At 35.0% G+C, this 15,419-nt stretch overlaps 1 protein-coding gene across 2 annotated transcripts in view; it reads right to left on the bottom strand.

Moving 5' to 3' along the window:
- LOC119074832 (restin homolog) overlaps nucleotides 1–15,419 on the bottom strand; it is a 43,880-nt gene that overhangs the window by 2,756 nt on the left and 25,705 nt on the right. For both annotated transcript variants that reach the window (XM_037181126.1, XM_037181125.1), the window contains exons 5-10: nucleotides 2,238–2,333; nucleotides 1,205–1,345; nucleotides 1,006–1,140; nucleotides 538–693; nucleotides 300–464; nucleotides 57–236 (exon numbers count right to left, since the gene is read on the bottom strand). In XM_037181126.1, the coding sequence (XP_037037021.1) occupies nucleotides 57–236; nucleotides 300–464; nucleotides 538–693; nucleotides 1,006–1,140; nucleotides 1,205–1,345; nucleotides 2,238–2,333 (873 nt within the window). The remainder of the gene's footprint in view (nucleotides 1–56; nucleotides 237–299; nucleotides 465–537; nucleotides 694–1,005; nucleotides 1,141–1,204; nucleotides 1,346–2,237; nucleotides 2,334–15,419) is intronic.

Genomic DNA, 15,419 nt, shown 5'->3' with positions numbered 1-15,419 from the left:
CTGGAAGAAGTACGATTATGACCATATTTTTGCAAGATCGCGTTCGATCGACTTACATTATATACGGGGCTAATATTCTCAGTTGTCATGCTCTGCTCCTGGGACATTGCTTCGAGATTGGTTAACAGTGAAGATATCTGAATGAGACACACTTTATCCTCATCGTCTAAGCAAGATTTTTTCGTCATAACAAGTATTCGTTTTCGAATATCATCGTGCTGGATACGTTCGATACTCTGCAAAGACACATAATGGAATTTAGTTACTCACGGATAACCGTCTGAGTTCTGAAAAATTACCGGTAAATCGCAATGTGAAAAGTCGTCGGAATTCTGTTGATTGTATGGTGATGTGATGCCCGAATCGGAACGATCTGATGGAATGAAATAATCTTCGGATGTTGTCTTATATGTATCAGTCCACATGTCTCTTGTATCAGGATTTAATGTACTTCTTAAAGACCACTGCAATGGAAATTTAGGGAAAGACATCGTTTTACGTCTGAATCGTAAACTCCAGCGCAATTACAAAACTTACTTTGTCATGACTCTCCTCCAATTCTATTATTCTAAATTCCAACAGTTCATTTTGTTCTCTTAACTCATGTGATTCTTTCGATAGTTTCTCTTTCTCACATTCCATGTACGCTAAGCGTTCCAATAGGTCAGAAATTTTACTATTTTCATCGTCCTTCTGAAACGGAAATAATTTTGAAGAATTTTCTATTAATAGTGGCTCTGCCTGTGTCAGGATATTGTGCACATATTCCATCATTAAAATGATTGAAATTGTACCATGGTGACCATTCAACAGTTCAATGGTATCATATTTTGCCACAGAGGCAATTTTGCTGTACGTTTACAGGACATAACATTGAATATACACACAAATAAGCGACAAAACTCATCCTCATATTCGAACCGGGTTATATGTAAAGCACGTCGAATATGAGAGAAATTTTGTTATCCTGTTACATTGGATGGATTTTCTTAGCATATCACTTACGGCCGCATTTTCTTTTTCAAGTTGCTCGATTTTTATTATTGCCGACAAATATTTGTCATTCAGCAGGCTGTACTCCTCTTGCAGATTGTCGTAATCTTTCTGTAGATTATCCAACAACTTGGAGTCCTTTGAGCGCTGTACGAAATGGTTGCAGTGGGTGAGTTTTATTCGGATTGACAGTAGAAAGCAAGGAACTTACCATTTGCCATATATCCGCACTGTTTGGATATGTTCCCGGCTGCGGACTTAGTGATGGTGGTGATGAAGATAATACTGAATCATTGTCTGATCCAGATGTATCTTTGTTTGTTTTATAATAACTAAGTTCAGTTTCGTGTGGCTGTTGGAAAGAAAAAAGATTTTTTTTTTTAATCAATGGACTTTGCAGCGCAAATAGAAACAGTGAAGAGGAGCCTATATTTTGAGTAGTCTATTCAAGTTAGGATCAGATTTTTTTGAAATTCGTGGTAGTACTCAAACGAAAAATTCAGGTGTTCGACTCCAATGCCGCAGGTTAAAAGCTAGTTGGGCGTATGGCCGTATATACGCGTATGCAGGTCCTATTTTTGGAAAATTGATTTCCTAAATTCAGAAGTTTGCCCTAGCAATGGGGAATTTGTTTTAGAAAATTTCTAAAAAATTTCGGAAAATTCGTCAATTTGTAAAAAAAATCCTAAAATTCTCCGAACTACAGCCAAGGACAGTCAAAAAAGTGTATTTTTATGATTTTCGTGTTTATCGATTTCAGCTGTTTTAACAATACAAATTACAATGGCAGAATAGCTGAAATCGAGGAAACACGTATAGAATAAAAATGCACTTTTTTGACTGTCCCAGGCTGTAAGAAATTTGGAAAATTTTCATAATTTTCCTAAAAACTTTCCAAATTTTCCTAAAATTTTTCGAATTTTTAAAATTTTGTGCAAAATTTGCTAAAATTGTTAATGGTAAATTCTAGCTAATTTTGTCAAACAATGAGGAAAATTTTTAGGAACATTCAGACAATATTTGTAAATTTTCCGAACTTTCATAATTTTCCTAAAAATTGTGTAAATTTACCGGACACACCACAATTGTACTCAAATGATTGGTACTAAATTATTGAAGTACTTTTGAAGGCTGTCCTCTTAAAAAACATAAAATATACGCTGTTATTAGCTACGTTTAGGCGGATATATCTGAAATTGTGACAAGTTCTCCAAGTCTTAGTGGGACAGTTAAACAATAATTACCATGTTGGCTAATTCATTTCCACACGTCGTAATTTTAATCGTCGTTTTCTGGTTAGTACTGCTACTTTTGTCTGCGTTTTCCTTGCTATTTGATTCCTGAAACAGAAGGAAAAGAAATATTATATTTTAAGATTCCATTCAAAACTCAGCAAATTTATTAGAGAATCAATGAATCAAATAGATAAAACGATATCAGGCAAAGTAAATCGAGATGTTATACCATCCTATAAGTGATCAGTTCGATGGTTAAAATGAACTGCATCATCTAACAATTCGCGTACAGAAAACATGTCTTCGTTAACAATCCATAAAATAACGAGATTGTAATCTGTACATATAAATGTTGTCTTCTGCACCCAATTCCCATAATCAAATGAAATGGTGAATCACGTTTAGAAATAAAATGAGAAAAACCAAAACTGATAAAAACTAGAATTCGTTCTCATGAATGAAATCCATTTCGATCAAAAGCCCATCTTTGATGTGTTCAATTTTATGAATGATTGCCTACAAAAAGAATTATTTTTTTTTATTAGCGAATCGAGAGCCATCAGCATCGTGGATTACATTATAATCCGTATCCAGGTCTAGAAAATTAGATATACGCAAAAAAAATAATTGAAAACTTGAAATGACTATGCTTGTCCGCTGCGTTTCACACAGTGCTATTAGATATTCCAATGTTAAAGTCTTAAAATTTTGACAAACCGTCAAACGGAATAATTTGTTTGCTTCAAATAAAGTTTTTTTTTTATTCGTTAGCCGCCTGAAACGATCACTGGGTTTATCCCTACCTTGAAAACATATCAACTAACGAAAACACCAACCTGTGTGTACGTATATACATTGTGTATGCAAATAATAATCTGTGGCAGCTTCATTACTATTTTATCCTAAGGCAAAACCTGCAGCGAAAAATAATAATTTTTTTATTCAACAATTTACTTCGACGATGCAAGAGATTTTTTGTATGCGAAACAATATAGTCTTGATGTCTCTCAACGATTTTAAAGTTGAGAACATGGAAAAAATGATATATCCCCTAGTCCAACGATTATGTTCAATGTTCATGATTGAGGTGATTGAGGTACTGATGCACATCGAAATCCATCAATATAATTTTCACGTTTATTGAATCGTTGTTTTTATAAACCGTCTAAAACTGCATGTCATAGCATGAAATGTGATGGAATGGTAGTCTGGTAAGGTACGTCAGAACTTAAGGTCCACAGCATGATACAGTTCACCGGTATTGTGTGAGGTAAAGTAAATTATATATAGGAAAACAATGCTGGTTTCACCAGTTAGAAACCCGAATAAAATCCTTGCCGATGAAGGACAGAAACTATTGTTATCCGCACTGCCAATTTATTACCAAGAACCAAATTAGTAGATTTAAATTTGCCCCAAATAATCAAATTATAATGGAAGCCATATATAAAGCTCAATATCTTTCAATTTACAAGTTTGCCGTATTGTTTTTCTCTCTCTCGAAATTACACTGTAATGATCAAATTAATGTCCATGTTTAGCAAAACTAATGAATTACGATGTTCAATATTACATCTGATTATATCTGTACGCCATATCTGTTTAATGTGAATAACTTGTACGCTGTGTGTTGTATATTATATTGTATATTGTATACGCTCCGTATTGCTAACGATCACTTGTAATTATGTTATGAACGCAACATACGTTTTATAGTGTATGTTCATTGAAATGAAAGGTGTTTTTAAAGAATATACCAAAATTTACGATTTTTTTTTTCGCTTCAACAATAGACATATTGAGCTCAAGTTGCGAAGTGTGTTTGTTATTTATTTTTTTGTTAAATTTTTATTATTGCATGCCGTTTGCTGGTCCTTTCTAATTTTGTAATAATTTTAACAATTGATATTTATCTTCTGAATTATAAACTTGAATCAATTGCCATGCTAATGGTCGACATAACATTCGGTTGCAGTTTTTTTTTCCGTCGATTTGCTTGTTTCCATTATGTTGGAGGACTTTGAAATGAGTTAAGATTTGTCTTTCGCAGAACTTTGCACAATAAATAAGAAAACGGTTAATGAATACAACAAAAAATTGTCAGACCTTTCCACCTATACGGCTGTCTCTCCTCGACCGCGAATTAAAATGTTCAATTAATCGGATCGATTTCACTGCCCACAATATTCATTATAAGTTTAATGAGCGTTTGCTTAATCTCTTCTTTCTATTACTAGTACATAATAATGAGTAAAAGTAATAGTACATTACGAACTGTGTTGGAGATTAGTGCATTAAAATAAATGCAGCTCGAGTCGAAGGCGAGTAATGCAACAACACAAGTCAAAACAAACTCTTGGGAAAGCATTTCCGGGGTGTTCCAGAGACTAAATAGTCTAAAACAAGACTTTTCAACTTTTATCCCAAGTTTTGTGATGAATTTTACATGCTTTTGAAACCTAAACCAGTTTTTTTTCCAGAGGTGTTCTAGGTGTCACTTTAGGCCACTTTCGACCCTAGGAAAACAAAAGCATGTAAAATATATATTAAAATGCATTACACTTAATTAAGCGAACTTAATTCACGCCCATAAAACGTTACCTACAGTTTTTCACTCAGTAAAATGCCTTACTTGGGAATAGGACAAATAATGGAAACGGCTTTTTGTGTGCTTACCAACCTCGGCTCCGTCTCGGATCGGTAAATTTCACACAACCACTTCCACCATTGTAATCTACTCATTTCGTACAGTCAGTGGAGTAATGGATTTTCATTTGCAATTTACAGCCCTAGTGATGATGTAAAAGTATATTACGTCCGAGGATCCAAATTTTTATTTTGACGAGTAAAGACGTTATGGTCCGACCCGAAGGGTTGTATTCCCACTCGTCAAAATAAAAATTTGGAACCTCGTACGTATAGTGCTTAACGTGCTTCTGGTCGGTAATTGCGAAAAATGTACTTAAAAAATTGCATTTACCGACCAGAAGCACGTAATAAATATTATGCACGTATGACAAAGCGGTCGAGGCTTGCTGAGACGGCTTGTCATACGTGCATATTCTTTTTTATCTACCTAGGTGAAATAATAGCAGTGAAAAAGTGCTATTATTTCGCCGTCGGTAGATAAAATAGCGTATTCACCTCTGTCCAAATGTTTATTTAGACACTTGGGGTTATACCATTCGCCTTCGGCGCATGCAATAACTCCCCAAGTGTCTAAATAAACATGTGGACAGAGGTGAATAATCTACTATTCATTTGGTAGTTCGTATGTTGAGTTGTGGACATAATTTGTATCGCTGAGTTATATCGGTACCTACTACAATTGATGTCAGATTTTGCTATTTGCCTTATTGTACCTGTAGTTATAGATTTATGAGGTCTGTAAAACTTGTAAAAAGATACTCAACAAATTCCAGATAATAACATTAAATACAACGACACCGGTTGCCACCAATTTTTTGGACAATCGATCCCATACCGTGCGGCTAAATGCAATTAACCAGCAGAGGTCGTTATATCAAAATAAATCCTCGAAAATTATTTTTTTTTTAAACGAGAATATATTAATGGCTCGGGCCAATCTTTCTCCAATTGAATAATAACACATTTAAAAAGAAAAGTACTTATTTTCACTTTCTCCACATTGAACCTGCAACAATCTCTTTAAAAAGAACAGCCATAAAAAGCAAAAAGAAGAAAGAAAAAAAAAACTGGAAAGCTCCATACCCATGCTATCCATTCATACATATATTTATGCTATACACACCACACGTTATAATGAAACGAGGCAGAGAGAACCGTGATTGAAGAAAAATGGTGATGTACCAGTCCTACATGTGAATTCACAAACCGTTAACTCTTTAATTCAATACGATATTCGGAATGGATTACCTAAGAATAAATATTGATGAATTCAAGAAATGGTAAGTGGGTCAGTACAACAGGTTCTAAATAAGCAGAAAAAAAACGTTTATCGATTGGTATGTACCAATTTACTGTATTTATTTATTAAGCGTTATGATAATTGATAACATGGTTAAAATGATATGTATTTGGATTTAACGCATATAACGCAACCATGCATACTGGCAGCAACTCGTATATATATTTATGTTAAAATAATTAACATTTCTATTGTTCACAATATGTTTTATTGTGGATGCATGTTGTGTGTGTTTCTCATTTAACAGCATCATTGTTTGATTATGGTGCCACACATTGTATACAAAATGAAATAGCGTAACGTGTTAACAGTTGACCGCGTATATGTGATGTACTAACTAACCCATTTGTAAGACAAAGCGAGAAATCAGTCGTTTCTGTTTTAAAAAAACGTAATGTCTTCATCATCATATCCCTTTTATCAAAATATATTTTACAAAAAGACTCTCGAAGTACTAGGTTTGATATATTCAGGTATTTGGAGTCGGAAATACTGACTGCCATTTTTAATAAGTACTTAAGAAACCATGAAACCCGAGGGGGACCGCACTGAATTTGCAACTCTTTTTGCAACTCTTTTGCAATTCTTTTTCCTCGTGCAACTCTTTTTTTTTCCGCGTGCAACTCTCTTGCAACTCTTTCTTTCTGCGTGCAACTCTCTTGCACCTCTTTATTTTTGCGTGCAAAATTTTGTAAAATGTGGAGAATTTCGTGAAAATGAGGGAACATTTAGGAAAACGTTTTTCCAAAAATGGTCACTGTCTTTTCTCCTCGGCTCAGTGTTATGCTGTGCGATAAATCTAAACCTAGTGTCTCACACAATTGTTTTTTCCTTAAAGCCGTGTGAAAAACTCTTCACTTAACTACATCAGACTTGAACCAATTCGATCAGATTTAACATTAACATTCAGTTCAAATCTGTCTGCTATTGTTATTTAAACTCCATACACTCGACAGCTCAATAGTGAATAGACGACGTCTACTAGACGTGCTAAGATACAGTTAGCAAATATAATTTCGGATTTTGGCGCAAAATTTGAATTTTTAAATTTTGTGTCAGAATATCATACTGACGAAAAGGACTGACGGGTCGCTGACGAGCCTTTCTTTTATGAACAATTCTTTGTCTGAAGGACATTTTCGATTTAAAACCGACTTGACTAAATATCACACACATAATAACGATGAACCATTCCACTATCATCGCGTTTATCCGTAAAAGAAATTATTTATTGCCATGTGAACCGAAAGAATGCACAGATCTCCTGAGAAGTTCCCACTGGAACAAACATAAAACTGCTTTTTATTTGAATATCAAAAACAATTAACCAAGACTCGTTATCTCAACTAATTCTCATAATACGGAAATTAATGGGTAATAAGTTGTTTATGTTACAATATTGTAATTGCTATTGCTTATGAGAATTGGTCTGCAGACATCTAACGGTAGAATGCATGAAAATGAGGTAAAAGCACATCTTTATGTCTAATGAACATAAAATTATCATCTTTTGCGTTATAATTTGCAGATATCTCTTCTTGAAGTCGTGTGGTAATAAAAACGCCACGGAAATGTATAACTTTTCCCTTATAATATTGTTTTTCTTGTTTTCAAATCAAATTCTTGAATGTAATTGTTTAATCAACATGGAAGCGCAGTGAATACATATATAATGATATGAGAAAAGAACTTAATTGCAAATTGCAGCACAGTTTTTTCTTCTTCTGTTCACAGTTACCGGTTACAAATTATGTGTTTTACACAAACAATTGCTTTTTTGTGAAAATGTTTAGCGTCTTTGCTATTATGGTTTATGGTTTATTTTTAATTTCAACGTTGAAGGTAACAATTAAAGTCATTTCTTGTTGCAATTTATTTGAGCAGAGGTCGAGAGCTTCTCTTTGTGATACACTTGGTGTGTTTGTTACAGAGTCATTGTGAAGGTCTCTGAAGTTTTAAGTTAATTTAATGCAATTCTTAATTATAGTGATGTAGAATTGTAGACTTGATGTTCTGCTTGTCCCCTTTAGTTGCAAATTCAATGGCAACGAAGATACGCAACTCTTTCTCTCGCTCTTTCATGATGTTTTTTGCCTGATCTCTAGAGCCTTTTTTTCGAAAATATTTTTTTAATTGTCCCGAAGTTTCCTTCAATGTTTTCAAGAAAATCGAAAAATTTCAAGTAACTATTTTCTCGAAAATAGGCTTTGCTTCTTACTCAATTGCTTCCTTTTATAGGTATGTGTCCTGAAAGGTAATGATCCCTAGAAGCCAAAACTACCATTAAAAAAAATCGGAATGCTTATTGGAGGCCTATGAGAGATGATCAAAAACCAAACACATGCATAGAGTTCTTTCTAGATACATGAAAGTCGTGAGGTAATTACAACTTTCGGGCAGATAGGGTCTTATTGGGTTTAAAGTACACCTCCACTGGTATATGAGCAATTGAAAATACAAGAAAGATTTGGCTATTGCGGGAAATTTCCTCTGAAATCTGTATTCTATAACCGAAAAGTAATGGATACACACAAAAAACCATTTCCCTGATTGCTAATCCCTTTGAAGTGTAAATTTCAGAGTAGGTTCCCCTACTCGAAGATTTACGAACACGAAGATGATGGTCGTAACAGTCGTTTTTGCGGTTATATCGTTTAGTCTTCAGATATAGCCAAAGTCCTTTTCGTTTTATTTTCTTTCTTGTTTCTTAACTAAATGGCTGATTGAATAGAAGTGAGAGTGTGTGGGCTATTTTCCACATGATAATCGTTTTCCGTCCGGGGCTCAAAATCTCACACGATCTAACTTGCCTCGATAACACGATTGCAAAATAAAAAGTTTTATTCGACTTTGTGCATGTTTTCTGTGATTCCATTTTATTGTCGAGATAACAAAGTTCTTTTGTTGTTCCAAAAACACGCATAGCTATGATTGATTCTTCGAGGTTTGTATGCAACACAAGTAGATTTTGTGATCAACAAAAACGTTGAACAGATTCAAAAAAGAAAGGAATGCAATATTGCAATCAAACCTTTGCAAGCCCACACTGTGCTTCCCAGAGTGTAGGGTTGACAAATCAACTGTTTGCAACATTGTTTCAAACATTGTTAACAGCACAATGCTCCATCTCGCCACCAGAAATGTGGCCAGATGATTACGGCATGATTGCAGCTAAAAACAGTGAGTGATATGGTAAAAGCTCATTGAAAGTAATCAAGTTTTGCGGTATTTACAGAAAAATTGGAGTACGATTTCATCATCGTTGGATCTGGATCAGCGGGAGCAACAGTAGCCGGCCGATTGAGCGAAATTAAGCAATGGAAAATTTTACTCATAGAAGCCGGTGGAAATCCACCTATAGAATCGGAAGTATAGACGCACCACATATCGTCTGTGACTATTTTTCAACATTTTGGTTAAAATAATGTTCCACTAACTGCAGATCGTCAGTTTATTTGGCTCAATGCAACGTACGGAATATGATTGGAATTTCAGGGCAGAATCGACAACCGCCTGCAAAGGTTTGATTGGTGGATGTTTATGGCCTCGTGGAAAAATGCTCGGTGGATCGTCCGGCATTAATTTAATGCTTTACGTGCGAGGATTGGATCGTGACTTTAATCGATGGCATTCTGATGGTGGTAATAGTGGCTGGAGTTACGACGATGTACTGCCATTTTTCAAAAAATCAGAATCGAATCAGTGGGATCCATTTGTAAAATACAGCAACGGAATGTATCACAGCAAATCGGGACCAATGAAAGTAAGTTTTTTCGGTGGTGCCAGTGGTTTGGCAAAGATATTTTATGAAGCTGGTATGGAGCGTGGTATTCCATTCATCAACGACATAAATGCTGACGAACACTACGGTTTTGTAAATGTACAAGGAACTGTCTACGACGGTCGTCGTCAAAGTACTGCCAAAGCATTTCTGATTCCAGCCAAAAATCGCACTAATTTACACATCATAAAACATGCATTAGTTAAAAAGATATTAATTGATGGGAGCAACCGAGCCTATGGCGTTCAATTTGTCTTGAATGGGAATACGTTTGAGGCCTGTGCTCGTAAGGAAGTGATTTTATCTGCTGGTACAATAATGAGTCCGGTATTACTGATGCAATCTGGTGTGGGTCCTAAGAAACACTTGCAAGAAAATAAAATTATTTGCAAGGTCGATTTACCGGCTGTCGGTTTGAATTTACTGGACCATGTCTACACTCTGTTATTCTTTGAATTCAATCCAACGTTTGTAGCGGCTCCTACACCGGATCTAGATAATGTTTACAATTTTGCTATTCACAATAACGGTAATTGGGCGACAGCAGGCATTTCACAGCTTGTCGCATTCCTTAACGCCACACAACTTCCAAGTTATCCAGACATAATGGCATTATATTCATGGCACACACAGAATTCACCATCTCTACCAAAATACCTACAGTTGCGACAATTCAAGACTGAAATTGCAGAAACATTACTGAAGACGACTGAAGATCATAACATCGCAATGGTCCTAGTCGGTTTGATTCAACCAAAATCGAGTGGAGTGATTCGACTAAATGGATCATTGCCATTAATTGAACCAAACTATTTCAGCCATCCCGACGATATGCAAACGATGATTCGAGCAATAAGACAACAAATTTCTTTTGTTGACACAGACTCGTATCGCAAGAACGGTGTCAAATTGTTAAGATTTCCGTTAGATGAATGCGATAAATTCAATTATATGTCCGACGAATACATGGAGTGTTACGTTCAGTATTTTGCGGCAACGTTATACCACCCCGTTGGGACATGTAAAATGGGACCGAAATCAGATCCAAATGCAGTGGTTGATTCGGAATTGAAAGTACATCAAGTGAAGGGTCTCAGAACCATTGATGCGTCAATGTAAATGGCAAATTTATTCTTTTTTCTTTTAGAGATTAGTTTGTTGATCTATTTTGTCTTCAGAATGCCATATATAACATCCGGAAATACTAACGCACCGACAATTATGATTGGAGAAAAGGGAGCCGATTGCATCAAGCGTGAATACTTGAAGCTTTAATAGGAGCATAAAGAATCACTACTCTTACTAGGAAGTTTATAGAAACATTAAAAAAATGATCTTTCTTCCTGTGCAGTTGGAGCGACCAATATTTTTTATTTAATAAACCAAAATATTTTCAACAAGAAAAAAGATTTTTAAATAAGCACCATCAGCGAAACTGTTGTCATTGAGTGCAGCTTATTTTCCGTCCTCTACGATCTATACATCGAGTTTGATATACCGAACATACAACAGAAAAAGGACGTAAAATTGTCTCGAAGTCAGAGAGAAGTTCAGTAGCATTTATTGCATATCTAATGTTTGTTGTATCTTCTGCCTTTTGAAACGAAAAAAATATAATTTTTTTTGTCATGTAAGAAGTCTGACCGAGGGGCAAACCACTCGATTTGCAACTCTTTTTTTTCACATGCAACTCTTTGCAACTCTTTTTCTGTGCAACTCTTTTGAAACTCTTTTCGTATTTAACTTGTTTTTATCCAAAAAATGTAAAGAAAATCAACAACATTTGTTAAAAACAAAAAACAAAAAATGGAAAAACATTAAACGTTCCTAATAGAGATATTGTAAAATGCCGACATCGATGTTCCTAAGGAGCGACAAAAATATTCAATGGAACCGATAAGGGTAAAATTTACAACGATTATCGGTAAATTATCGGCAAATCCCATTGATTTCAACAATGTGGAATGCAAAATCAATGGGCGGGGCGGGCCGGGCCGGTCATTCAAATTCAATTTTTCTCATCTTGATTGTTCTATTTTTGTCAAAAACGGGCATATATTCAAGGCACTTCATGAGCAATACTCTCAATAGATCACTTAAAGTCGACAGTGTATCATATAAATTTTGGCACTGTAAAAAAAATTTGGCAGGCTGACAGCTGTCACTCGAAACACTTTTTCTTGAAGTGCGTTCATTTGATCAAAGAATTTTGCAGTGGTGAAAGAGAATGTAGAAAATAGTGTGCCCTCATCGAGCTCACTTAAATGAACTGGTTTATTCCTAGTAAACTGGACTTTTACATACAAATTTTGACATATCAAGACTTGTTGTATAACTTTCTATTTTCTCTCTTTTATCGCTCGTTTAACACTTTAATAAAGTTCAGTGAACAGTGTTCACTATTTGTAGTTCAAGTAATCGTTTGAATAACATTTATTATTTATTTCTTCCGCGTGCAACTCTTTTTTTATTCTCGAATGCAACTCTTTTGCAACTCATTTTGAGCCTGCAACTCCGGTGCAACTCTTTTTTTTCGCGTGCAACTCTTTGCAACTCATTTGCAACTCTTTTGAGTGGTTTGCCCCTCGCTGCTGACTTAAGTTTTCGATATCAAAGAACATATAAAAAAAGACCGCTGAGACCGCTGCGTCCAATTTCGGTAGATAATGTCTCCGAATGTCGTGTGTAAGAGATTAATTTGTTAAAAATGAAAATTTGTGAACCATAATGAAAATGCTGATGCCTTTGTATACGATCGAAATTCTCCTACATCTCAATGAATGCATTTCAACACATATCATACTTAATGGCACATAAGACTTCTATGGAACAAATGATGTACGTAATGCCTATTATGCGAAATTTGTTGATCCGAGCCGAAGACGAGGTCAGCAATCACACGAGAAGACACCATTTGTCCCATAGAAGCGTAAGGTATATTTTTACTCATCAAAAACACGAGGTAAAGTTTCTCAGCCGTGAAGTAAATTAAAATTTACATGGTGGTTCTGCCTCTAAAAATATCTTCCAGTTCACCGGATTTTGCTGTTGTACAAGGAAATGAAATATTCTAATGTTTTAGTGAAGGTTTTGCACGAAATTGGTTTATATAGATGATGCTCATTTCAGAATGGTAGGTGACTTGAAACTGCTGGCTTAAGGTTGAGATTGAGTGAAACTAAAAGGCGTTTTGCATTAGATTTAATGGTGAAAAATGTATCTGCCATTTGAAGCTCAATATTCAACGAACAATTTATTAGTCACTTAGGCTCTTAAGAATAAGCAATATCGTAGTGAGCACTGGGTATTCCTTCTACCATTTGTTATTAGCGAAATTTCCACACACATCACTCATTAGAATTAGCATTTATTTCCCCCGAAGGCAAAGTCATCAGAGGTTGGTTAATGTTCTCCTAAGTTCACACAATATATTTCAGTGCAAATGTGAACAAATTCTTAAGTACAACCGTTTTCTTACACTCATAATGATAATGTGTGTGACCGCTTGAACACATCAAGTATCAAGTATTCGGTAATCCTCTGGAATATTGGTAAGCTCTCTGAGAAAAACATATCACCATTTATGACGGGTAATTAACTGTATATCTCTACCGCATCTACATTTACCAGTTTCATAATAAACGTTTCGACAACAAAATGAGATTGTTGTTGGGGAAAAAAGAAAAATGTTTTTAAATGCTAAAATTTCAATGCACTTTTTTACGATGTCATGCCATTTAATTTCACCACATCTTTATCATGCAAATAAATGAGAAATTATTAATTTATCAATGGGAAATTATCGATACTGTAAATTGTGTGTTATACGAGTCTGTATTTATTGCATGTATACCAAAAAAAAAATATCGTTCAGCACAATAAAACCGCGATTGTAAAGTATAGGAAATGTAATCCCATTAATTTATGTAATTTCTGTTGACGGAACGCTGCCGCGCCGTATCGTCTGATTTTGATTTTTATATTTTTGTGTGTCGGCAAGCAACATATGGGCTCAATTAAACGATATTAATACCCGCAATGGGAAACATTTTGTATACAATTTATCAACCATCATTTATGCAGGCTGATATTGACTGCTTTCACTTTCCAACGTTATTATATATGCTGCATATTCAATGGTAATAATAATACCGAAAGCCGATATTTATAAACAAATGTTTGGTATTTCTATATGGACATTAGACTGCAGTCGTTTACAGAATTAATTAAGAAAAACACAAATTATATTTCACGTGTGAAAATTTACAAGGTAGAAAATAAATTTTATTTTATTTTTTCACATCGTCTCTATGGATCTGCGAATAGAGTTCAAGTTAATCACGCAATAAAATGTTGATTTTATTATTAGTTTTTTTTCTGTTTGTGTTAGATTATATTAAGATGATTAATGATGCTCTTTTTCTGAAACCGCACACAGAAAACCTGACCTTGTATCTGTGCATGATCATTTTTATTTATTACATATTGTTCAAATTGCAATTTAAACTTCAGAGAAATTAGTAATTACGTGATCGCCCGTAGATAGGTCAACATATTTTATTTATTTTAAATTCAAATTAAACAAATGAACTCATTACATCATTCAAATGGTAACCTTTGGTAACTGGATAAAGGTGTAAATGTTTGTGGAACAGTCAATAATTAACCAGTCTCTTGTCATTTATAGTAAGATAATCTGTTGGACCTAGACCTCTGATCATTTGAGACCACATCATTTCTCTGAAAATGATATCCCCAATTGTAGGTATGTACCACGTCATCATAAACAATCTCAATTTGTATAACTTTCGCTTTCAGCTCTAGCCTGATTTGATCACGTATCTGTGAGACTGTATCAAACATTAGCAACTTCTTTCCGTTTAAAATAAATTTGACGAGTTTCACCTATATGGTCACGTAATTTTGCTAGACCTTCACGTCCTAATGTGCTGGGTGTGCAACTTACTTAATACAAAGTCCACATGGCGTACCATCTTTCCCCTAAATATAATTATTTGATGCTCGTAGTTGTGAGCTATACAAACATCGCCAGCCGTAGAAGTTTTAAAGAGATTTTAGCGGATTTTTGTTGTCTTTATTCCGAGTTAAGGCACTTAACTTAGGGCAAAACAGCGCACGGTGCGGTAATGAATTTTACTTTACTAGTGAGGTAATGTGGCCTTTCCCTCACTAGTGAAGACCCTTTCCCTCGCTCGTAAAGTAAAACGCCATACTTTACACGTGAAATAATTTGATATCTCGTATCACGATGAGTAAAAGTACCTCGGGCTGAAGCCCTCGGATACTTTTACTCATCTGGATACGAGATATCAAATTACTTCACTGGTATAGTAATGTACTATTACATGCTACATGCGTCTAAAACCGTACTTTTCATGTTTGAAGCACGCCTTTCGACGCCCTCAGCATGTAAAATCCATTACATAACTCGGGATAAAAG

The sequence above is a fragment of the Bradysia coprophila genome, unplaced genomic scaffold (genome assembly GCF_014529535.1).
Source record: "Bradysia coprophila strain Holo2 unplaced genomic scaffold, BU_Bcop_v1 contig_151, whole genome shotgun sequence".
NCBI lineage: Eukaryota > Metazoa > Arthropoda > Insecta > Diptera > Sciaridae > Bradysia > Bradysia coprophila.
Note: the sequence above shows the minus strand (reverse complement) of the source record. Positions and strands in the feature narration are given on the sequence as shown.